Source organism: Stenella coeruleoalba, assembly GCF_951394435.1.
Source record: "Stenella coeruleoalba genome assembly, chromosome: 13".
In the NCBI taxonomy this organism is placed as follows: Eukaryota; Metazoa; Chordata; class Mammalia; order Artiodactyla; family Delphinidae; genus Stenella; species Stenella coeruleoalba.
The window spans coordinates 59418231-59443579 of NC_137159.1; the positions used below are offsets into that span (position 1 = coordinate 59418231).

General features: G+C 41.8%; 2 protein-coding genes across 5 annotated transcripts in view; one reads left to right on the forward strand and one right to left on the reverse strand.

Moving 5' to 3' along the window:
- Positions 1-3254: 3254 nt before the first annotated feature.
- Positions 3255-9893, forward strand: SRSF7 (serine and arginine rich splicing factor 7). Of its 2 annotated transcripts, none has more exons than XM_079940456.1 (8): positions 3255-3399; positions 4430-4610; positions 4875-5051; positions 5919-5993; positions 6088-6189; positions 7432-7485; positions 8039-8074; positions 8452-9893. In XM_079940456.1, exons 1-8 carry the CDS (start codon positions 3372-3374, stop codon positions 8504-8506), a joined length of 708 nt encoding a protein of 235 aa, XP_079796582.1. In that variant the 5' UTR covers positions 3255-3371; the 3' UTR covers positions 8507-9893. The 2 variants fall into 2 exon arrangements, with proteins under 2 accessions (XP_079796582.1, XP_079796581.1); XM_079940455.1 differs by having other exon boundaries at positions 6088-6198; positions 8452-9149.
- A 2049-nt stretch (positions 9894-11942) lies between these two features.
- Positions 11943-25349, reverse strand: part of GALM (galactose mutarotase) — a 100280-nt gene continuing 86873 nt past the window's right edge. For 2 of the 3 annotated variants that reach the window (XM_079940453.1, XM_079940452.1), the window contains 3 exons: positions 23078-23219; positions 21506-21680; positions 18981-20922 (listed from right to left, as the gene is read on the reverse strand). In XM_079940453.1, coding sequence (XP_079796579.1) covers positions 20845-20922; positions 21506-21680; positions 23078-23219 — 395 coding nt within the window. In that variant the 3' untranslated portion in view covers positions 18981-20844. Of the gene's footprint in view, positions 12087-18980; positions 20923-21505; positions 21681-23077; positions 23220-25349 lie in introns of those variants that run through there. The other variant, XM_079940454.1, reaches the window with a different exon arrangement.

Consider the following 25349-nt stretch of genomic DNA (forward strand, 5'->3'; position numbering starts at 1 on the left):
GTCAATAACATAGATTCGCTCCTTCCAAGATAGTGCTAAGTGCTAAACTCAAAGTCTAAGGTAGTCTAGCTCTCTCTAATTAAGACACCAAGCTGACCAAGTCCCTTTCATTAATACTCTTCCTTTAGAGAAGGAACAACACAAGTGATTGTTTTAGGGCTTGATAACGTTACAGTTTCTCACTTTTTAATGAAATCAGGCATTCCTCAGAAAGCCTCCCTCTTCCTGGATTGCTTTACATGCCTAAACCAACCATTTAGGTAATATTTGTATCAGTGGATCGCTCTTGCATCACAATTTTTCCTAGTTTACTCCTTGCAGTTGATCAAAGCACTGGTGCTCTTTAACTGTTGCTCCCCTCTTCCTCCTATATACATCAGTACTGATTGCAGCCCAGTACTTGGCTAATGAGAAGTTAATTTCTTTACACAATATGAAAGACTTATAAACATGCCTCTAATAATTTTTCCTTCCCAGAATTTAAAAGTATTCTAGAGGGAATAGAAGAGTATGAAATGTTGAAACAAGAAAAGGAAGTTGTGGTTGAACATAGCTGTTTGGATTGACCTACAGTACAAACATACACAGAACATACATAAATACATATTAAAAGACTAGTGTTGGGGGAATTCCCGGGTAGTCCAGTGGTTAGGATGCCACACTTTCACTGCTGAGGGCCTAGGTTCAATCCCTGGTTGGGGAACTAAGATCCCGGAAGCCTTGAGGCAAAAAAACGAACCAAAAAAAAAAAACTACTGTTGGTAATACTATTCTAATAAAGACTATTCTAATAAAGACTTTTTTATACTAAAAAGTAATACATGTGCAAAAGGTCAACTTGTTTTTCTTGTTTTAAAGTTTTCACATTCAAGCTAAAATGGAGACAATGACTTAAAAGTGAAACTAAAAATAAAGTAAGATAAAACGTGAGTATTTCTTTAATGCTTCTCTGGAAATAGTGAATCTAGGAAATGCAGATAAAATTTGAAAGCTGCAGCTTTCAAAAGAATTACCCCTCCCTTCATAAACTAATAATATTATCAATATTTAACAACAGAAACTTAAGAATTATTCAATGGATATTAGGAAATATTAGGATATTTGTTGAATTGAATTAAGTAACTTCCACATTCAAACTGAATCTGGAAATGTGACATTAATTTAACCCAAAATTCTAGAGGCAGAAAATTATGTATGTGAAACTGATTTCAAAAGAATCAGCAGGAATACAGGAACTCTGTACAAAAAAAATCTCCCTGATTGGATTGACATTTAGTGAAAAGAACTGGTTACATGTTCTTAGAGAAAGGGTTTTCAGTATAACACTGTACGAAAGTAGTATATAGTACTATTATTTTTTCATGGCAACAAGGTTAGTAAAGCCCAGCCTAGAACTGGCCCTCCTTTAATGAGAGAGAAATAATACTTAGGTACAGAGGCAGGCAAACCAGTCGAGGTTTACCCTTTTCCCCTTAATGTGTTGAAATCAGTTTGTTGTAAGTTGGACAATTGCTCTTCTTATTGTTTACACTATTATTTGCTTAAAAATTCTCTTTTGTACAATAGACTTTGTATTCAGAGCCAAAAAATATTTATTGAGGCCTATGAGGAGGTATGCAGTATAATAAGCACTACCTTTTTTTTTTTTTTTTTTTTTTATCTGTACGCGGGCCTCTCACTGTTGTGGCCTCTCCCGTTGCAGAGCACAGGCTCCGGACGCACAGGCTCCGCGGCATGTGGGATCTTCCTGGACCGGGTCACGAACCCGTGTCCCCTGCATTGGCAGGTGGACTCTCAACCACTGCGCCACCAGGGAAGCCCAGCACTACCTTTTAATAAGTTACCTACACTTTGTACCTGCGCACTTTCTATATAAAGAATATATAAAGGAGTATATAAAAGTTCTTTATTCTTTAATCCTTTTAAGAAAAACCCTGTTAAGCAGATAACAACAAAAAATAAATAAGGGAGAACAAATATAACAGACTATAAACTTCTATTTTCTTACTAGAGGTTTTCTTGAAATAGACCAATTTCTTCCATAATTTGAAAAATTATGGAAAAAAATATAAATTCGCAGCATTACTCTGAGAGAATTCATACTTTACCTGAATACACGCTTATTTAACTAAGCCCCCTTTCTCCTATACTCTGTATCCACACCTGTACCTACGAAGTGAAGTTACAGCAGATGAAAAAAATAAAAATACCTAAGAATTTCCCCTTGTTTTGTGGAATATTTCCAACTCGTGTATTCCAAGTATTTATAGTGTAATGTCTTTTTTTTTTTAATGGATGGTAAAAAAAGAAGTTAAATCTGTATTTATAGAGCTGGTATCTGGCAAATACATTGTATAAAGTTGAAACTGGATTTTTAAGCGATTCTAACAAAGAAAAGATTTTCATTTATTGAATGAATATACAGAGTGGCTGAGCAGCAAGGCTGCTACTCAGAGAAGACAAAGTCCTCGTCCTCAGGATCTGAATATTAGTGGATGAGATGTGGTACTACAATACAAAGCAGAAAGCACTAGAAAGGAAGCACAAATACTCTGTGCTTCAAATGCAAATAATTTCAGAATTGCCACTACCAAAAAGATTTAAGGATTCAGGGCAATATAACAGTGGGAAAAAACACCCTCTATTCCTTTGTCCTCCTTACTCCAAGAACTCGGGCCGTGTTGCTGAACACTGGTGGCTGGTTCTGAAGTGGCTGGATGGTCGGTGCAGGGCGGGCGGTCCCTTGCGGGCGTCACCCCTTTAGAGGCCTGTGGTGCAGAGACCACTACTCACAACGGCGGGGTTCATGGAGTTCTCACCCTGGCCAAACTCCCGATTACCTCTGACGAGCCCCGAAGATCAATGAGTAGCAGTCTAGGCCAGGTCCCCCAGCAGAAAGGCGGCGACGGCTGCAACATCAGCGGTTAAATTTTACAGCCTTTCATAAACCCGGTCTTGTGCACCTGCAGTAAGATTACCAGGGCTGAGGGTTCCCAGATTGGGGAAAACGAAAGCGTGGACGGAGAAAGGAGGAAAATAAGGAGGGCACAGGGAAAGGGAAGGGGGCGGGCTTACAGGCGAGCTCTTGGCGTTGCCATGGGAACGTATCCCTCCGCCAGTGATTCGCGTCTTAGCCTTTTCAGTTCCCTCCGCGCCGCTTCTCGGCTGTTTCCTTCCTCCTTTGTGCCGCGCAGAACGTCGAGATGACGCATGCGCAAAGAAACCCAGCCGCCGCATATATAAGCGCGAACCCAGGCTTTTCCTCGTAGTGCCGCTGGGACCGTTGGCGACTGTTGCTGTGTTGTAGGCTTTGTAGTAGTCGATCTCTGGGCGCTGCGAGCTGAAAGAGCCGAGCTCGCAGGCCAGTCATCATGTCGCGTTACGGGCGGTACGGAGGAGGTAAGAGGGTAGGGGCCAGTGAGGGACGTTGCTGTGGGTGTAGTGAGTCTTTAGAGCCGTGAGGTTGGCGCGGCGGCTGGGAGACTGTTATTCCGCGTGCGTAATGGCGGCTTCGGCGTACACCATACGAAGCCGGAGACGGCAGGGGCGGGGTATCGAAGGAGGACAGGAGGTGGCTGGGGTAGGTCTGTGCCGGGGTTGATACCTATTCTTGGGCATTTTCGTCTCCCCGCCCAGCCCTCGATCCCTGTTTTGTTGTTGCCCTTCTTCGAGCCGCCCGCCCGTACCTCACGCCCCCCCGCCCTCGGCTGCCATTTTGCGCACATTGACGACCATGGTGGCGCATTTTCTTGGCGCTTTCCCGCCACTTTGGCGGACAGATGTGGTCGCAGCCGTAAAAGGAGTGAATTTAAGACTGAACAAAACTGTGGCAGTTTCGAGCTGCGCGTTCTCGTCAGTCGGTCGGACTGCTGAGTGGGAATGGAGACATAACATGATCTTTAGGTCTGGCGGCTGGTGTATTTTTCTCTTGGAGCTCTGTCGAGCGCGATTTATACTCTGGGGCGGGGGACTTGGAGTCGTGGGCGAGCCTGCGCCTGGGGCGGTTGCCGCGGACGAAGAGAGCCGGCGCAGCCCCGCTCTCCTGGTCTGGCTTCCGCCGGGGCCAGCTCGCCGCCGACGCCGTTGCCGCCGCCGGCCCGCGCGCGCTCCTGGCGCGCCTGGGCCTGCCGGGCCGCGGGGGCGGGGCCGGGGCGGATCCCGCCCCATGCCTCGGAGTGTCCTACCACGCGGCTGTGCTTGTGTTTTTTGGAGGTTCCCCTCCACCGCCCCCATTTGAACGTTAAGAACTTTGTCGTACGCTTAGCTTTTCAGAAATGTACGGACTTGTTGGTTTTAAGGCTAAAGTCAATCCTTGAGAGAGCGTTAAACATGCTTTGCAGTCTTAAGGATGGACTCTTCTAAGGCAAAGAATTCAAACTTAAGCCCGTTTTTTCATAACATACATTTTTCTATTTGCGTTTTTAAACAGAAACCAAGGTGTATGTTGGTAACCTGGGAACTGGTGCTGGCAAAGGAGAATTAGAAAGGGCTTTCAGTTATTATGGTCCCTTAAGAACTGTGTGGATTGCCAGAAATCCTCCGGGATTTGCCTTTGTGGAATTTGAAGATCCTAGAGATGCAGAAGATGCAGTGCGAGGCCTGGATGGGAAGTAAGTAACATGTCGGTTATGAAACTTAAGTGTTTGTGAGAATATTCCTGTGCTAAGCTTGGATTCTGTTGTCTGGAGGAGATTTTAAACAGTCATTTTATGAAGACAGGAACTGGGGAACAAAGGTGGAGTTTGAAAGGCTTCTAAAGGTATAGCTGAAGCTTGTGAGGGCAAAGAGTGGTTGGAAAGTTCTAAATATAGGAGTCACGTGTTTTGTTTTGTTTTGTTTTTAAGCATTAGAATTTCGTTGTTTTTCTTTTATAGAGTGATTTGTGGTTCCCGAGTGAGAGTTGAACTATCAACAGGCATGCCTCGGAGATCTCGTTTTGATAGACCACCTGCCCGACGTCCCTTTGATCCCAATGATAGATGCTATGAGTGTGGCGAAAAGGGACATTATGCTTATGATTGTCATCGCTATAGCCGCCGAAGAAGAAGCAGGTATTTATTTTAATAAAGGAGTGGTTGGTGTACTGGTTAATCAAGTTAATTTTCTTATTAGCAAGGCAGAAACTAGTATTTTTCTATAAACTTGAATGTTAATTGTACAGGTGTATTTTACAGTTTTTGTTTAATTAAATGTTAATGTATTAATAATCAACCTGGTCAAAACCTTTCAGGTTTCTTCGTTTGAGTCAGTCGCCTTGATTCAGAATGTCACGAGCCTTATGATATCATGCTGAGGCGCCTTGCAAATCCGACAATTAAGATCCTCCTAGACCTTGAGGTGATCAGCATAAGAGGCCAGATCCCCTCGAGTCATCTACACCTAGCTTCACCTTATTCTTTAAAGGGCAGAAAATTTGAGACGGTGATCGCCGTAACAGTAAATTTGGCTTACAATTGGGGCCCCCTCCGGTTTAGAAAGAGGAACACCAGATTGACCACATTCCCAACTAGAAAAATCTTCTTGCGTCAATCAAGCCTCACCTGGCTCATTTGGCTGTCAGTTTGATCGTCGTTAGATTGAAGAAAACATCTAGATGCAGCGATCGGCTATAGATACTTCTAGATCGTCTAGATCTACTAGACCATGGGCCAAAGAGGGTCGACCTGCAAACTTGCAAGGTTTATTTTAAATACACCTTACAGTGTTTTATATTATGTAATTCTAAGATGTAATTGAGCTTTTAACAAATCTTTTTTTAGGTAGTTAAAAAAAAAAAAAGACAACTAATAGGCCCAGAGTTTATTTCCAAATGAGACACTAAGTTTAAATAGTTTTGAGATTTGATTTCAGCAGAGGCACACGAACTCTAAAAAGGAGTTGCCATCTAACATTTTGCTTTTTTCTGACTTGAAAAATAGGTCACGGTCTAGATCACATTCAAGATCCAGAGGTAGGCGATACTCTCGCTCTCGCAGCAGGAGCAGGGGAAGGAGGTGAGAGATGTTGCTTAATTCAAGTTTTAACAAGAGATAAAAAAAAAAAACTTTAATTGGAAGTGGACTTAAACAACTTTGATTTAATTTTTAGGTCAAGATCGGCATCTCCTCGGCGATCAAGATCTGTGTCTCTTCGTAGATCAAGATCAGCTTCACTCAGACGATCTAGGTCTGGTTCTATAAAAGGATCGAGGTATTTCCAGTATGTAGCACCTTTTTTTCCCCTTATTTGTATTTGGATTGTCACGTCTTAATGACAGCAGTGGAGTATCTTAAGGACCTAATTGACATGGAATGCTTCAGGAAAACGTTGAATGTGTATACGTCCAGATGAAGAAAAGCCCAACTAAAGACTTTAAGGGCTGTTACAGAGGTGATAGAGGAGGGTCCAAAGCACAAATCCTCAAATCATTCCAGTGAACACTCTGGGTAAACATGTTGGAAACTTTTCTGGAGTCAGCTTGTATCTGTTGTATAGGTAAATGATAATAGCACTAGAAGATGATAGTTGCCAGATACCTGGTAAGAAACCCTTTAGAACCAGGAGGAGATTTATTTAGAGTTAGAAGCAAGTTAAAACAAAGTTTCTCTTTGGAATGGTGGGGGTGAGTTTGAGATCATGGAAAGTTTGTTTAGGGTAACATACATATGGATGAACATGGCCTGTTTAACCAGATACTTGGGTTAGACACTGAAATTTAAAAAGTTAAAAATCAAATTAGGCACCTCTGCATTTTTTACTTCCTTTGCAGAAGACCTTAAAAGGTGATGGAAATGGATAAAATTCTAGATAATGAGTTGATAGTGCTACTCATGTGTCAGTGGTAGGGAATGCTACTGGGAATTATTACTATTCAGTAATAGCACAGTCTTTATAAATTTAGGGATTCAAAAACCTGTGGTCCAATTGAAAAATCTCTGGAGTCTATAGATAAATGCATTTAACTTGGTTGCAGGACCTCAAGATGTGTATGTCGGCCTCATTTGGTTTGTGTGACAAATAGATGGCCCTTGAACCATGACAGTTTGTTGGTGATCCAAGAACAAAGCCTTACCCAATCATGGCTTTTTACTTAGCTTACCACCTGAAGAAATGGTTTCAGTTCAGGGTGTTGCTTTGATTCTTTTAAGATAAAATACCAGTTTTTCAAACGAACACCATATATTTCTTTTGGATACTCTACACTGTTTAAGAATATACCTCTGTACAGGAACTGTGACAACCCAACTCATGATAGATAATTGAAAAGGTGGTTCTTTATTTGATAACAGAACTTACCGAAAGCAATTACTTGTCCAGTCTTGGACTGATATATGGCATCTTGCTCTGTTTTAGCCACTATTCCTAGCCTATCTAATAAGGTACTCAGTAGTTGCTGAAGGAAATTACTCCTATGGACTAATTGGTATAATTGTATTTCTGTTTTTTATTAAGATCCCGGTCCAGGTCGAGATCAAGATCCAGGTCTCTTTCACGACCAAGAAGCAGGTAGGGTAAAAATCTCATTGATGCTCTTCTAGTTACATGGCACCAATATCCAAAGTGTTTTTGAATTGCTGACATTTCAAGTGTTAGCTGTAAGCTTAGGTGTTGAGTAGGAACACAATACCTTATTAATAAACCAAACTTTAGTATTTCATTTATACATGGCCTCTTCTGGCTGACTTCCTGGACAAGGGTGTGTCAAGCTACAGTGAAAAAGAAGTTGGTGAATTTGGGGTTATAGTAAGTCCTGTGTTAGAATTGATAGATGCATGGAGAAGCATTCTGAGTTCATGGTGCTTAGAGTAGAGTGTAAAAGATTATTTGTGATAAAATAAAGCAGTTTGCTTATTTTATGAAGAACAGGTGTTATAAGATTAGCTTTTGTTAGTGAGAAATTGGTAGGTTCATTTTCAGTTTAACTGCAGGACAATTTAAGGTCAAGACAGTTTGGGGGTTCATTTCGTGGTATTGTGACTTAAGGGGTTGGATAGTATTTTTTCTTAATAGAATTTCTCTTTAATAGAACTTATTAATAGAATTTCTCCTGTTTTGACAGCCGATCGAAGTCCAGATCTCCATCTCCAAAAAGAAGGTAAGCTAAATAATTTGTTGCCAGATCTTAACTGTCAGGTGTGGCCTCTGCAGAATTGTTTGCTTACTGCCTGCTTTCCGGGCTTTGAGCTCTTTGGAGAATTGGTGCTATATATTAAAATACTAGATGCAGAGTTTCTTAGGTGATCCAAAAAAAAAAAATCCCCAAAATTCAAGTAGTTGTTCTCTTTAACTAAATTTTGTAATATTCTTGAAGAAGCTATTAAGCCTTACGTAATTTTTTAGACTTCTGCTGTAGGAATTTACTACTTTTGGCCACCTTTGAATTTATTGAAACTTGAGTTTTGCCCTGATGTATATGCAAGAAGAGTTTCAGTAGACACTAATTGGTTCCAAACCTAATGTTTTTCTTTTTAGTCGTTCCCCATCAGGAAGTCCGCGAAGAAGTGCAAGTCCTGAAAGAGTGGACTGAAGTTCTCAAGTTCACCTTTTAGGGAAAAGTTATTTTGTTTACATTATTATAAGGGATTTGTGATGTCTGTAAAGTGTAACTTAGGGAAGGGTAATTCAATCATCTAATCAAAACGGATCTGGACTATTACTCTGTAAATTCACAGCAGTAAGGTAATATAAATTTTTGTTGAATGTATTAACATCCTATGGTCTGAAAATGTGGGTTTTTATGTGGCACATTTAAAATAAAATGTTTCTAATTAGATTTTTGATTTGTGTTCAGTATTAATGCTCCTCAATTTGGTAGCCTTCAGGAGTCAACCTTGATATTAACCATATTCATACCTACATTCAAAGTTTAATGGTGTTATTTAAGTTTTGAACATCACTGAATAGTATATATACACTTGGAAGATTCCTTTCTACACTTAGAGTTTTGGGTAAGATGGTAAGAACTCGAGTGAGTCCCCCTTAGCATGACTGCATCATGACAAGTCCCTAAATTAATCTATTGGAGTTGGCGTCATTAGATGTTATCAGGCTAATGATCTCTTTTGTCAGGCTATAGGGACCACTGACTTGCTATAAAGTGAGCGCAACAGGAACTGAGCAAGAGTAGCTGGACTTAATGCTGGAGAAACTGATTTTTCTGAAGCCTATTTAAGTATAGTAACTAATTGAGGTTTTCAGCCTATTAGATAGGATGGTGTCAAATTCGAGTTCTCCATTCTAGGAAGTTATACTCAATGTTCTTTTGTTTCTTTGTTTTCAAACATTAATCAATTTTATGCCAAAATTTTTGCATGTTTGAAGAATTGTCTGAATTTGGGACAAAACATCTTCATGTAAACCAGCTTTGCAAAATTTTCCAGCCCAGATATTCTCCTCTGTCTCTTCAAATGGATTGCCTTATTCTGAGCAGAGATCTGTTAATTCCCAAGTTAGGTTTTTCAGTTCACGAACACCAACATACTTTATCTTATTTTGCCAGGCTGGTGCAAAGTAATTAAAGATGTCAATCAGAAATGTTAAAAAAGACTAAAGTAGTTTTGTAAATCCAACCTATATTTAGCAACACCTCATGTAGTTATTTTTTGGTAGCATCTGGTAAACTTCAGAATGTTAGAGGCAGTAGATTCTTTATTTGGACTTTAAATATCTTAAGTATCGTAGGGCAGTAACAATTTTGAGTTTTCTGGTCAAGCTTTTGGTGCAAAAAAAATTTCATGCTGGTGGCACAGCTGTCTGCCCTTGCTTCTTATGCTTTTAAACAAAGTTATTGGATAACTTCACAATTTGGGAATACTGATCTGCCTCAAATTTATTTACTGGTCTGAATGATCATTAGTATGTTGGAAGTTTGGATGTTCTGTTTTTGGAATTTTGACAACTGGCTGCGTTACATGGTTGGTATAAAGCTATGTGTGTAATCAGCAGGCTTATTTGTTGCACTTGGTCAGCTTTAATTGTTCTGTATTATATAAAGATAAGATTACTCAACAATAAATCTGCAGAGAATCAACAGTCCTGATATTCAATTTTTGGAAGTGGGAGTTCTGAGCCAAGAGTAGGAAACATCCTGTAGCTTTGGGATGGATTACTAGCAGCATCCTAGAGATTAGTGTGAAAGGGTAAAAATGATATGGAGGAGGGGTTAGGGGAAAAAATGATTTTAAGAAACAAGCACAGAAAATTCTGTTTACCCTTATGGGAAAGAGAATACTGGGTGTATAGACCAACACCTTTTGTACCCTTGACTGCAAGTCCCGTACCCGTGTTTAGTATACCTCTTAAAATGATACATTTGTTTAGTGCACCTTTTTTTTGTTTAGAGGTTGGGACTGCTAAATTGATTGTGATTGACTTGATAAGTGCTGGTCTAAACTCATTGCTTCTAAATTATTAACCTGGCATTGATTGGTAGCTAATTGAACACGTCAGACATTGAGTGCTTTGGGCAATGAACCTTACCTTGGTTCTCTCTCCTTGGTATAGAGGTAGGTAAAGCATAACTCATGACTTCACTTTGGTAGTTCTCCTTTGGGCTTTGAATTAAGCTAAGTATCAAGTTAAAGTGTGGTCCTACCATTTTACCATGTCCCCTCTCCTGAGGACAAAATAAAATTTGAGGGGGTCTTGAAATACCATCAATTTGTGACTTTGGGTTAAATGAATGGTAGTGTGGGATTGTGGTTCTTGTCTTTGTGTAGCCTATCTCAAAGTCTCAAGGAACACAGTGATTTCCAGGATATATTAAGCTTAAGTAGGAATTGAAAGCTCTGAAACTGACATGTTGGCAATGAGTTATCAGTGAAGGACAGGAGCAAAGAATTCATTAGATCTGGCTCTGAGTGAGCAACAATTGCTTGGAGACCTTTGCAGGGGAGTGCTGTATAGTATAGCCTAAAAGATGTATGCATAATTTTATAGCTGGGAAGACACGAAGGCAAAGAAGGTCAAAGTAGCAAGAAATACTCGGGGCCTGGCTGGTATTGGAGTGTTCGGAGGGTGGTGAGAACTGGTGACAAGCCGAATAAATGAGACAAAGGTGCCTAGGTTTAAGGTATGGTAGTATTAAAGCTGTTGTATCCAGATCTAAAAGGTGGGGAAGAAAAGCACCTTTAGGCGGTTTCAAAGCCTGTTAATTTTTTTCACAACTTAATAGGTTTACAGATACCATTCTAGTAAAAAATGTCAAAGGATATTTTCACTTAATCCTCACAACAAATTAATACTGTTAAAAACCCCATCTCATACAAGAGGAAATGGGCTCAGGGAGATTGGTAACAATACTGTACTATTAACCAGCTACAAGGTAGGAAAAGTTTGATTCCTACTTAATGGTTTCAAAGCCCTAACTTTTAATAAAGCACCTTACTGCTCCCTTAAAATAAGACCACATTATGGAAAAGTCAGGAAGTAAAAGAACAAAATAACTCTTGGTCTTAGTTAATAAACTTTTCTTTCCAGACTTAATGGGGAAAAGATGCTAGATAGAAGGGTAATTCTAGAGCACAGCCCTCAAGGCCACTTCTCAAACCTAATGCTTTTTACTTTTCCCACAGGCTGCTGGCCCAACCTATTTTCCATTTTTTGATTTGGTAATATACTCGATGTGTATACAGTGAGAAGGCTCCCAACCCCTAACTCTCAGCTGCCCACTTACCTCCCCAAAGGCAACCATTGTTGTCAGTTATATAGCCTGAGTACACATAGATATTTTCTCTCTTTTTTAATATTTAAAAAAAATTTTTTTTTAGCCACACCACGTGGTTTGTGGGATATCAGTTCCCTGACCAGGGATTGAACCTGGACCCCAGCAGTGAAAGCTCCGAGTCCTAACCACTGGACTGCCAGGGAATTCCCACTTTCCTTTTTCTTTTAACACAAAATACATACACCTTGTTTTTCTCATTTAATATCTTGGAGATCTTTCATATAAGTAAAAATGGCACTCGTTTTTTTAAGTTGCATACTGTTTAGTTGCTTGGATGGTGCATAATTTTGCATTAAACTTTTGTGCCCCTTCAATGTGCCAGGTACTACTAGCTTTGGAATATAGAAGTGAACAAAGTCTTCATCTTCATGGAGCTGGAGCTCTGGAGAGACAAAATGAACAAATATCAGGTGGGTAATAACTGATAGGGAGAATGATGAAACAGAAAGGGTAGGGGATTGGTTACTGTTGTGTAAAGGGTGGTCTAAGGAGGCCTCTGATAGCAACAACATTGGGGCCAGAGAGAAAGTTACACCAGCTTCTGAGGGCACAGTTCATGCAAAGGCCCTAAAGTAGTCTGAGCTGTTGGACGGTAAGGAAGCCCGTAGGAAGTGAACAGGGGAGAGTGGGAAGAGATGGCATAGGAAGGGAGGGGATGTAAGATATAAATCATGGAGGACTTTGTGTCCTTTGGGAGGGACTCGCTGTTTTCCTTGGAGAGTTTGAGCAGAGTGACAGGAATTGAATCAATTCCGTACAAATAGATATGAGGGTAGTTTCTAATTACTATTATAATGCTGCAGTAAATAACCTTGTACAATACATTGCACACGTGACCCTGTATCTAGGATAATTCCTAGAAGTTGAATTGCTGGGTCAAAGGCTCCAGTGCATTTATATTTTTGCTAGGTACTATTTGCCCTGGTGGAAATGGATAGGAGTGCCTATTTCTCTCTGACATTGCCCAGTTGGTACACATGGTGTAACCACATGGTGGGCTGTCAACCTTGTTGATTTTTCCCAGTCTTGTGTTGAAAAATGGTGTCTCAGCATAGCTTGTTTTAATTACGGTAAAATACATGTTTTCCCCCCACTCTAAATTGCCGTGTGTTCAAGTCTGGTTTAGATTTCCTTGCTCTCAACACACTGTTTATAATAGGAGACTGTAATTGCCTGTTTACTTTTCCGTCGCTATTCTACCACAAGACAAGTTGTGACAGCAGGTACCGGGCCTTGCTCTGTTTCTTCATTGCCTAGTGCTTATTAACACTTAAATATCTGATGAATGAAAAGTGAATTCATGGATGAGTGAATGAATTCTAATCTGTTAAACCAAACAGAAAATTAGAACCTCCTCTCTTCTGTGAGACCCTTATAATTAATCACCATTTCAATTAAAAGTCCATATTTTCAGTTTAGCTACCTGTAAGACTGACTCCTGTCTGATCTGCCTGCAGGGGATTTAGATCCTTAGGCTGCTATTTACAATGCCCAGCTCTACTCTGCAACTCTAGTGCAAGGTTTTTATCCCCTCATCTGGGTTAACGCTGAGAGTTCTGCTCAGAAGGGGTGTGGGGAATTTCTGTGCAGAAAGTTCTCTGCAGAAAGGGTACAAACTTACTAACACCCCAAGAACTGGTGAGCCTAGGTGAGTCAGCCTAACCTACATAAGGAAGGTCAAGTCATCCATTTCTTATGATTGTCAGATGCCTAAGGTTATGTCCTATTCACCTTTTTAGATTCCCTGGGTTCTTAGTGACTGAAGCTTGAAGATGGCTGGATGTGATTCTATACAAAGACCCTGTTTTTATCTCGGTTTATAATATATCTCTAAGAAATCTGGATTCTAGGAAATGAATCCTTTCGCTGCCAAGGATAAAAAATCTGGCTGTAAAGAAATAATCTCTCTGGCAGAGGTAAAGGTAGATGGGTCTGTTTATCTTGGTCATTGACATTGTTGGACTATCACCAGAGTTCCTGGGCCCCTATAACAAGAATTCCTTTGCCTAAGAACGGGTACCCTGTGACTTTTTGTGTTACAGTGGCTGAGCTGAGTAACTGCAGACTGTAAGTGCCACAAAGCTTAAAATATTTACTCTCTTTACCTTTAAAGAAAATGTTTGCCAACACCTGGTTTAGACATTTCTCTTCTCTCTCTTTTTTTTTTTGGCCACGCTGCACGGCTCTCAGGATCTTAGTTCCCCGACCAGGGGTTGAACCCACACCCTCATCAGTCAAAGCCTGGAGTCCTAACCACTGGACCACCAGGGAATTCCCATGTTTCTCTTTAACTGTTCACAATCTTCAAAATAATTATCTCTGAAGATCTTGAGTACCAGGATTATTGGTAGGGTTGCCAGGGCCTTACCAAGACATACTTTTGATCTGGGAAGATTGTTTCTCTGTAACTCATTCTTGAGGAAGTACTTCCTGAAGCTAGAGAGCAAATTCTAGCTAAACACACTAATGCGCTTAAAATACTGGTGAATGTTATGAGGCAATAATGAGGAAAGCTTTTACACTAGGGCAGTGGTTCTCAGGCCTGGTTACAAATTAGGATCACCCAGGGAGCTTCAAAAATATTCTAATGAAATCAGTTGCTGAGGGTGAAGCTTGGGCATTAATATTCTAAATATCTCCCTTGGTGATTCTAATATACAACCAAAATTGAAAACTGCTGCTTAAAGACTAGTGCTAACCAGCTCCAGCTTCACTAGTTATTAGACAGACTGGCCTAGCTTATTGCTATTAGAAAGCAGCACTCACATGTGATTCAAAGGAGGATTCTACAATACATCCTCTAGGATTCTCTGATCCTTTCTCTAACCAAATGACCCTATGCGGGAATGGAACCTTTCTATGAAAAAGGGGTTTATATTAGTACCAGTAGAGGTCACTGTGCTCAAAGAAATACTCATTTTTTAAAAAGTTAGCATTCTGTTCAAGAGATTTGAAGGAGTATTTATCAGAACTATTGGGTTATATCCAACACTAAGTCAACTCCAGACATGGCCTCTCATCACAATTGCTTCAAAGCATCTAAGGCTCTATTGCATGCGTACATTTATATACATTTATAGTTGTTATATCTTCCTGATATATTGATGTTTTTATCCTTATAAAATATCTCTCATACTATTTCTTGTTTTTTTTTGTTTGTTTTTTTTTGCGGTACATGGGCCTCTCACTGTTGTGGCCTCTCCCGTTGCGGAGCACAGGCTCCGGACGCGCAGGCTCAGTGGCCATGGCTCACGGGCCCAGCCGCTCCGCAGCATGTGGGATCTTCCCAGACCGGGGCACGAACCCGTGTCCCCTGCATCGGCAGGCAGACTCTCAACCACTGCGCCACCAGGGAAGCCCCTATTTCTTGTTTTTAAGTCTATTTTTTCTGATATTAATATAGCCACTCTACCTGTTTTATGATTAATGTTTGTGTGGTATATTTTTTCCTTCCATTTACTTTCAGCTTATTGGTGCCTATACAGTTGACCCTTGAACAGCGTGGGTTTGACCAACATGGTCCACTTACACGTGGATATTTTTTCAATAGACTCTACATACCTACATGGTCCGCAGATGCAGAACCAAAGATGCAGACGGCTGACTGTAGTTATATGTAGGTTTTTGACTTGGTGGTCATGGTGGTGGGGTACTTCAAGGATCAACTATAGTTAGTTGCTTGATCTTGCTTTTTAATTCAGTCTGACAAACCACCTTGTGGTTTGTTTAGACCATCTACATATAGAATATTGATATGGTTGGATTTATAATTGCCATTTTGTTGTTTTCTATATGTCTCCTGTCTTTTTCTCTTCCTCCTTTTATGGCTTTCTTTTGTATTAAACATTTTTTTAATGAACTATTTAAATTTTTTTTTTTTACTGTATTTTTGAGTTATTTCCTTAGTGGTTGGCTCTTAATTTATCATAATTTACTTCAGATTATTTATTTATTTATTTTTTGGCTGCGTTGGGTCTTCGTTGCTGCTCGCTGGCTTTCTATGGTTGTGGCGAGCAGGGGCTACTCTTCGTTGCAGTGTGCGGGCTTCTCATTGAGGTGGCTTCTCTTGTTGCGGAGCATGGGCTTGCGGGCTTCAGTAGTTGCAGCACGCAGGCTCAGTAGTTGTGGCTCTCGGGCTCTAGAGCACAGGCTCAGTAGTTGTGGCACACAGGCTTAGTTGCTCTGCGGCATGTGGGATCTTCCTGGAGGAGGATTAATATTCTGGTAAAATATACAAATTTTGCTCCAGTATATTTTCTTTTCTTGAACTTCCTTCCCTGCGCTATATTGTATATTATAAACTCAATGATACAGTGTTTAATTGCCTTATACAACCTTATATCTTTTAAAGAAAAGATGAAAAGATTTACTGTTTCTGATATTCTTCATTTCTTTCCATGGATTCAAGTTATTGTCTTAATTTCGTTTCAGCATGGAAGACTTCCTCTAGTATTTCTTGTAAGACAGCTCTGTTAGCAATGAGTTTTCTAATTGTTTATCTTGGAATTTTTTTTTTTTTTTTAATATTTTTTTTGATGTGGACCATTTTTTTTTAAGTCTTTATTGACTTTGTTACAATATTGCTTCTGTTTTATGTTTTGGTTTTTTGGCCCTGAGGCACGTGGGATCATAGCCTCCCCAACCAGGGATCAAACCTGCACCACCTGCATTGGAAGGCGAAGTCTCAACCACTGGACCACCAGGGAAGTCCCGATCTGGGAATGTTTTTATTTCACTTTTGCATTTGAAGGGTAGTTTTGAGTGATACAGAATCCTTGGTTTTTAAGCACATTGACTATGTCATTCTACTGCCTCCTGGACTCCATTGTTTCAGATGAGAAGTCAGATGTTAATTGTACTGATGGTCTTCTGTAGTGACAGGACTTCTTTCTCTTGCTTTCAAATTTTCTTTTTGCTTTTTGTCATTTAACAGTTTAAATGTGACGTATCTGGGACATCCCTGGTGGTTCAGTGGTTAAGAATCCAGCTGCCAATGCAGGGGACATGGGTTCGATCCCTGGTCCGGGAAGATCCCACATGCTGCGGAGCAACTAAGCCTGTGCACCACAACTACTGAGCCTGCGCGCCACAACTACTGAAGCCCTTGTGCCTAGAGCCCATGCTCTGCAACAAGAGAATCCACTGCAATGAGAAGCCCGTGCACCACAACGAAGAGTAGCCCCTGCTCACCACAACTAGAGAAAGCCCACATGCAGCAACAAAGACCCAATGCGCCCCCCCCCCCCGCCCAAATAAATATATATGATGTATCTAGGTGGGGATCTCTTTGTATTTATCCTTGTTGGAGTTATTGAACTTCTTGGATGTATAGATTAATGGTTTTCATCAAATTTGGGGAGTTTTTTGCCATTAATGTTTGAAATATTTTTCTGTCCCTTTACTTTTGGGACCTCCATTACACATATGTTGATGTGCTTATTGTTGTGCCACAGATCTCTGAGGTTCTCTTCCATTTTCTTCAGTCTTTTTTTCCTCTGTTTTTCAGATTGAATAATTGCTATTGATCTGTCTTCAAGTTCACTTTTTTTTTCTGCCATCTTTAATCTGCTTCTGAGCCTCTCTAGTTGGAATTGTCATTTGTTACTGTACATTTCAACCTCAGAATTTCGCTTGGTTTTGTAATCTCTTCAGTGTTTTTTGTTATTTCTGAAAACATTCTTGTGTTTATTTTTAATAGTTTCTTTTTCTTTAAAAACAAGTTTTATTTCCTACAGCAGTGGTCCCCAACATTTTTGGCACCAGGGACCAGTTTTGTGGAAGACAACTTTTCCATGGACCTGGGGTGGGGGTTGGGGGGTGATGGTTCAGGCCGGAATGCAAGCAATGGGGAGCGGCAGATGAAGCTTTGCTGGCTCGCCCACCTGCTGTGCAGCCCAGGGGTTGGGGACCCCTGTCCGATAGGACTCCTCAGAGTTTTTCTTTTAGCTGTGCCAAGCAGCATGTGGGATCTTGGTTCTCTGACCAGGGATTGAACCCATGCCCCCTGCAGTGGAAGTGCAGAGTCTTAACCAGTGGACCACCAGGGAAGTCCCTGTGTTTATTTTTAAGCTCAGCTTTGTAGGGGTTGCCCTGTGTCTGCATAGCTTGCTTAGTGGTCAGCAACTGGATAGTCGTGCTCAGACACCTCAACCAGATTTCTGCCGTCTGCTGATGGATCTGTGTGAAGGTAGGGAGTTGATTCAGTGTTTAGGCTGTTCTCAAGTCTGTTTTAGCTTTTTGCTAAGTCCCTTTTAATTTTCTCTGCACCTGCATGCGGCCTCAGGCTTGGCTAGGAGTGTATGAATAGCTTGGCCCTCTCTGGTCTCTGCTATGTATGTGTGTAGCCTCTGATCACCCAGAAATCTGCTTGCTCCAACCATAATTGCAAACTCAGGCTAGTAGAGCCATCAACCCTCCCTGCTGTTGTAGCACCAAGATTATTTTTATTGACAAAGCAGCTGGGCATGATATCACCTACAGCTCCAAAATGAGAACCTCCCCCGCCTTCCGACCATAGCAATCTCCTGGTCTTCGTGTTCTGTTTTGCTCTGGCAGAAGCTCCACAGTGACTGAGCTGGGGGAATAAAGGGAATGGGAGCAGCCCCAGGCAAGGATGCCAGTCTTCCACTGTTCCTACTCAAAGTTCAGCAGTTTTTCAAACATAAACGTGTCTTGGGTGGTTGTATGTTTTGGGTCAGTTCCCAGAGCACCGGGAACTCTTTTGTCAATTTTCTTCTACATTTGAAGAGAGGATTTGCTGACTTCCTTACACTGCCAGCTATAGCTGGCAGTGCTACCCAGACCATCTGAGAGTTTAATTATGATTTGAGTAATTGGAGAAGTTGGAACTTAAAGGAAGATAAATTCCTCAATTGGAAAAGGACTGCAGTCCTGTCAAAAATATCCAAAAAGCCCATTGCAAACTTGTGATCCAGTTGTTTAAAATGGTTATAACTGCTAATGGGAACTAGCTAGGGAAGAGGGTATATGCTGTGCTTCCCTCCTTTCTTCTGCTGGTAGTTCTGTATTTTTTCCAAGTTCTACTTTTTTTTTTTTTTTTCCCCACATGTGGGATCTCAGTTCCCCGACCAGGGACTGAACCTGCACCCACTGCACTGGAAGTGTGTGTTAACCACTGGACCGCATCTTACCTTGTTAGGCAAAATGAGTGGGAACTGCAAAAATGAAAATCTCACAGTTAATAATAAGAACTTGTGTCATATGAATTTGAAACAAACAGGAATCCATAGATCGTTGAACTGGAGTCAATAATATGCTCACCTGTGAAAGATCAGTACTCAGAATAATACAGCACTAGTCTGGTTGTGGGTAGAGGGTTGTATGGGCTCTACAAAGAAGGCATGGACTCCTGGGGACCTGGAGACTTACTCTTGGGGGAGGGGGTTGCATTTGAGTGGATATTTGCATTTCAACAAGGCTTTAATAATTCTGTAGTTATATATGGTGTTTTCCCTATTGAGTACCATGTTTGTTTTCACCACCTCACATGAATTGCACTAGTGGCTAATTTAGTTCCAGCCTGCAGACATATACTCACCTTCCAGATAATTACAGTCGGATCCCTTTGCTTTACAGGTGAGAAAACAGGCTAAATGAAATTAGATTGTTTGCCCATGTAGTAAAAGCCAGGAGCAAAGTTAGTGCTCAGGGCTCCCAGCTCTGTCGTGGTGCAATTCTATACCATCTGGTTGTTACTATTAGTCTTGTTTTCCCCAGAGAGACTGTGATATCTCTAAGGAACATAACTACATCTTGGACATTACCTGTTGAGCCCCTTAAACCCAGGAGAGAACCGTGTACACAATAGGTACTCAGAAAATCCATGCTGAAATGAATTAAAAAATAAACTGGTTTATTTTTGTTGCTAAGAGAGAGGGGAAGTATAGGAATTTCCATAGGCTGCCATTTAAGTAGTGTTCCTCTAGGAAGATGCTGGGGCTGTATTGGAGAGTATGGTAGAATCCAGAACACCGTTTATATTTGGTCCATTTCCCAAAGGTCCATGCCTGACAGATCTAAAGTGAAGAAACTGGGAGTTTCCTGAAGATGCAGATTTTGATTTTATTTCAACCGATTATTAGCGTATAATAGTATAAGATACATTTCTTTAAAACCCACCAACCCAAACCCATCACTGATGATTCAGTTATTCAGGAAAGGAGGGAAGCCCAGGCTCATCTACATAACACAACATCTGTTCTCAGTGCAATGTGCAATCCTCAGTCAAGGCCCTCTCACACTAACACAGCTCCTGTCTCCAATGGCTTCCTTCCCATGCCTTGGCTGGGCTGGGCTTTCTCAGTTAACCGCAAAGTCAGAGAATCAAATTTACAGATTCTTTCTGGACATTTTGATCTTGCACTTTAAGTCACACCATCTGTAAGGCTCAGAGGCAGACTAAAGCTTCTTATAAAAGTGAATCTGGGAAGAAAGGATGGCTCTAACAGTAAGGGTCAGATCCCCCTTTGCCCATCAGTGATGCTCGGAATGCTCTGGAAGATGAGTGGAGGCAAAGAAGGGGACCTGAATTCACATGACCTGACCTCGAGTCCTGGCTAAAATTTTTCCTAGCTCTGTGCCTCTAGGTGGGTCATTTATCCCCTCTAAGCCTCAGCTGGCTCACTTCATAATCTGTTGCTGTATCGGGGCAGAGAGGTCCCTCTGCCAGCAGGTTGAATGAGCTAAGTGACCTCTGAAAACTCCAAAGTGCTGCACAGTGCAAGGTGGTGTGAGGTAGAGAAGGAGGAAAAAGAAAAGGAATGAGAGTAGGATCAAAGAAAGAAAGGGTGAAAAGTAGAAAAGAAAGAGGCAGAATGGAGAGATGGAGCCAACACAAGGAGCTCAGTTACCACTTCTGGGCTACGGTCAAGGCTTAGATGACATGGATGGCTGGGTCCTCTTCACTGCACGGAGAATAGAGCTGATCATTAGACATGGCCTGGAGCCAGTCTTTGGGAAGGAAATCTATTCAGACTGACTATCATGACAGCTACCATTTGTATGATTTTAATTCAGAGGATCACTTTTAAAGCCTCTCAATCTTCATCTCTGCATAGGTGACAGGCTGCTGAAGGGGCTCCCAAACCTAGCCCTGGAGCAGGTCATATCTTTACACTTCCTTAAGCCACAGAAAACTTGAACCAAGTGGTGTGGTCATACTCCTCACCAGGCTTCAGCAACACAGGAGGGAAGTGGGGCTGTGAAGGGGAAAACAATACAGGTTACACCTTGCCAGCCCAGGTTGCACCCTTAACCATTCAGGATGGCTTCTGGACTGGTCTCTAGACCAGTTCTGTGAACCAGTTGCCAGTGTAAGAACTGTTTATTATTGGTTTGCAATGAGATAAAGAACTTGAACCAGAATGAAAATCACATCACTAAACACACTTTATCACAGCAAGACTTTCTTAAGGAAGCAGGGTTGATTTACATTCTGGTGCAAGCTGCAAGCATCTTATTATGGGCTGGAGCTTTGAGGAGCATTACTCTACGCAATAGCTGAAAAGAAAGTTATGGGGAAGTAAACAGGATGAAAAGATTTGGAGGATCATCTTAGCACTGTGGTTGCAGAAAATAATAGATTTTTTTAAACATGTAAATGCCATTTTAGTAATGTGGTTAAGAGTTTCCTGTGTTGTTCATGACTTGGAGAAGAGGAGAAGAGAACACACACAGACTTTTGAATCATACAGACCAGGTCTGACTTGAGTGTTATGACCTCTGTCATCCAGTGTGACCTTGGACACACCACCGCTCTAACAAGCTGGCTTGTAGACTTACCTGATTGACTGCATCAGGCCAGTTCTGGGTCTCAAGGCAGAAACCGGAGTGTTTGGGATAGAGTGCTCCGCGCTTGCCCTTCAGTGTGCCATCCAGGAAGTTGCCCGTATAAAACTGGACCCCCGGCTGGGTGGTGTACACTTCCAGTACCCGCCCGCTCCCAGCATGATGGACCCTAGGGATAAAGCCAGACCACATATATATAGGTCCAGGGTGGAAAAGCAGACAGGGAAAAGCTGAGAAGCAGCTCTGAGACAGGAATTAGACCCAGTCACAGAGCAGGGACAACATATATGGAGGAGACAAACGTAAGAAGAGCATGGAGGGAACTTCTGGCAGCCTCTCAGGTGAGGCATGAGTAGGTGGTTTTGAGGATCCCCAACAGCAACTTCTCACTCTGAGCCTGGCTTCTCTGGGGAAGGGCAAAAGGGACTCACCCCAGTCAGATACGTTTGTGTGTGTCGGGGGCGGCCAGGTTGGAGACAGGTAGTTAGGCTGGGATACTTTCTCATAAAGAGGTGGAGCTCTCTGCTTGGTCTGGCAAGACAACCAGCTATGTCTTCTGAAAGAGAATAGATGCTTCTACAAATTAAACTGCCTGCCACCCTTGGGGCTAGAGCAGGCAGGGCTCTTTCCCCCGAGAATAGATCTGTTCTGGGTTTCTGCCAAATTGTTTCCTTTTTTAAAAAAACCAGGCCTCTACAGATGGGAGAGTACCTACCTGGTCCTATACTTGGGGTCAAAGGGATATATAGATAAAGAAAGGCTGGGTCTTACAGACTTACCGAGGTAAGACATCCCCACAATGTGTAGTCAACCAGGAGGTTCGGGGAAACATGTTTGGAAAGAGAAAGGCCAGGATTTGAATAGTGGCGGGGAGGTCGGAGGGTCTCCTCACGTGGGGGCCGTGGAAAGAGAAATGTGAATAGGAGGGACAGAGGAGAAAAGCAGTCTTTTCTCTGCTTTATTTAAGACCCGTTCATTCTGCGAACATTTATTGATTATTTGCTAGTGCCGAGCATGGTATTAGGGTGTTAGGGTAAAGGTAGAGATTCACAAAGATAAGATGGCACGAGGTACTTGGAATTTAGTGAGAAGGAGAGTGTGGACACAGATGCCTGTCAGACAAGGCTGGAGGTGGTGAGTGCTATAAGGGAAATGCAACCTCCAGCTTGTCATGGAAGTAGGCAAATCATACATCAGAAGTCAAGAAAGGACGAAGGGCTCTGAAAGTTCACGGAGAGCAGAGGTGACTTCAGTCAGGAGGAGTTGGGGTTTCTAACAAAAAAAGGGCCTTAGAGAACAGGCAGAGATGGGGAGAGGGGAAGCAAAGAGACAGGATGCCAGGTAGGGGCACAGGGAAAACGGTATGAAGGGGGAGGGGGGAGATGTATTCCCCTATGGAATAGGAGCTTTGAAAAGGCACATAGGATGTGGTAGTTGGTCCCCCGTAGCAGAGTAAATGGCATTAATATGGCAGAGGAAAAGCTCCTCAAATAGGAGTTGGTATCTTTTCTTCCCAACAAATGAAAGGCAAATGAAAAGTACAGGCAGCAAATGAAAAGTGCCTACCGTGCACAAAAACGCTTTTCTTTAGATCCCTTCAGACAGAAATTGTGGTCAAAGCCATTCATGTGGAACTCCTGCAGGTGTTTTCCAAGCTCCACTGGCTTCCTCAGGTCAAATGCAGTTCCCTGCACTGGAGCAACTTCTCCTGGTGGGAAGAGGCAGAAAAAAGAATGACAAACACCTAAATAAAATCTTTATATCCTAAAGACCCACTGGTTCTACCCTCCCAGCCTTCATTTCAAGTTGTAAAGGAGGTAGGAGTCCAGATCCTAAGAATAATAAATTATTGGATCTCCTTAATTGTAAAATGTCACTGACTGCAAGATGCAGTAGCTATAACACTCAGAATCATTCAAGTGTAAAAAAAGTACAAAAATCAAGGAAATGCATAATTTCCGTTAAGGAATAAGTTGGATAAAGGGTGATGGTTGTCCTAACCATTGAGTCAATCACCTTGTTGACATTTCTTGCTTTAATGCTGAAATATCCCAGGGCTCATAACTGAGCATTAATACCTGGTACTGGCTAACCAGATGCTAACAGTGTCCCTGAGATTAGTGATTTTCGAACCATTTGGGGCCATTATTAGCCGAAGTGACACTGGTAGCCACTCTTCCTCAATCACTTCCCTGATCAGTCTGTAGACTTGAAACATAGAGGGAACTGTTAATAACAACACTGGGACAAATGAGTTAACTGGGACAGTTGGGGGGAAACTAGAATGTATGGCCACTCTACTATTAGCCAATTTTAGAGTCAATCCTTTGTTTGTTTATTTATTTATTTATTTAGGCTGCATTGGGTCTTCCTTGCTGTATGCGGGCTTTCTCTAGTTGCGGCGAGCACGGGCTACTCTTTGTTGCAATGTGCAGTCTTCTCATTGCAGTGGCTTCTCTTGTTGTGGAGCACAGGCTCTAGGCTCGCAGGTTTCAGTAGTTGCGGCACACAGGCTCAGTAGTTGTGGCTCGCGGGCTCTAAAGCATAGGCTCAGTAGTTGTGGCACACGGGCTTTGTTGCTCTGCAGCATGTGGGATCTTCCCGGACCAGGGCTCAAACCCGTGTCACCTGCATTGGCAAGTGGATTCTTAACCACTGCGCCACCAGGGAAGCCCAGAGTCAATCCTTTGAATGAAAGCTTTGTGTCTCTAGGAGTGCTTCTTGGAGGAGTTATAGTTGGCAAGCACCACCCGCTTCGTATGTGTAAGCCAGATTCCTCAACCTCTAATAAGTATATTTGTTCTTATCAAGGTGGGACATTCTGAAGCCTCTTCTCAATGATGTGGGTGGGTGAGCAGTCCTGAGGGAGGACACTGCAGTGTGAAGACCCTCAACTCTTAAAGGGCAAAGCACAGAAGGAATCTGGATGGGAGCCCCATTTTGGTGGTTATTACACAACAAATGATGCCCAGTCAAGACTATCCCTTCGTGGTGTTACAGAACTCAAGGGTGTTGGGACCAGAAGGGTTCTCAGAGCTCATCTGGTCCAAACTGCTCATGTAACAGATAAGACTGAGACCCACACAACTTGGTATCATCAAACAACAACCTGTGATATTGATATGCCATATTTCCTCAATTTAAGACACTCATTTTCTCATATATATATATATAGTATATATATATATATATATATATATACTATATATATATATATATATATATATATATATATATATATAGTAATTCCACTCGGCTTGCAGAATCTTAGTTCCCCCCACAGGATCGAACCTGGCCCCCCCCCGAATGTGAAAGTGCAGAGTCCACTGGACTGCCAGGGAATTCCCTCATTTTCATATTTTAAAATCTCTGAAATCATGTCATGTCATGCTTTAACTGGCAGAGGTGGTTTTTTCCTTCATGGAATGTAAAATAATGGTGAACTTTACAACTGATGGCATCTTAGAGTTGATAAAATATGTGAAAATAATTTGCCACATCTTCTGCTCTACTAAAACCACTGAACAAGAAATCAGGGCTTTGAGGAAGTTCCCTGGTGGTCCAGTGGTTAGGGCTCCGCACTCTCATTGCCAAGGGCCGGGGTTTTGACCTCTGGTTGGGGAACTAAAATCCTGCAAGCCACGTGGTGCAGCCAAAAAAAAAAAAAAAAAAAATCAGGGCTTTGAGGGTGAAAAAGAGGAATCAGCGTTATCTTGTGAGTAATTTCTCTGGAGGTCCAAGGGAGAGAGCAAACTTCTCAACAGACAGTCCTCTAGACATGTTTGCCAAAAGGCTATAACATGGGTTTTACATTCTTCTGAATATTGTGCCATTTTGC

What these genes read in the sequence shown, in the direction of transcription:
- SRSF7 (XM_079940455.1), top strand. Translation starts at nt 3,372, where the DNA reads ATGTCGCGTTACGGGCGGTACGGAGGAG. An exon ending in AGCAGGAGCAGGGGAAGGAG is followed by an intron (nt 5,994 to 6,087) that starts GTGAGAGATGTT and finishes TTTAATTTTTAG; the next exon opens with GTCAAGATCGGCATCTCCTC. An exon ending in CTTTCACGACCAAGAAGCAG is followed by an intron (nt 7,486 to 8,038) that starts GTAGGGTAAAAA and finishes CTGTTTTGACAG; the next exon opens with CCGATCGAAGTCCAGATCTC.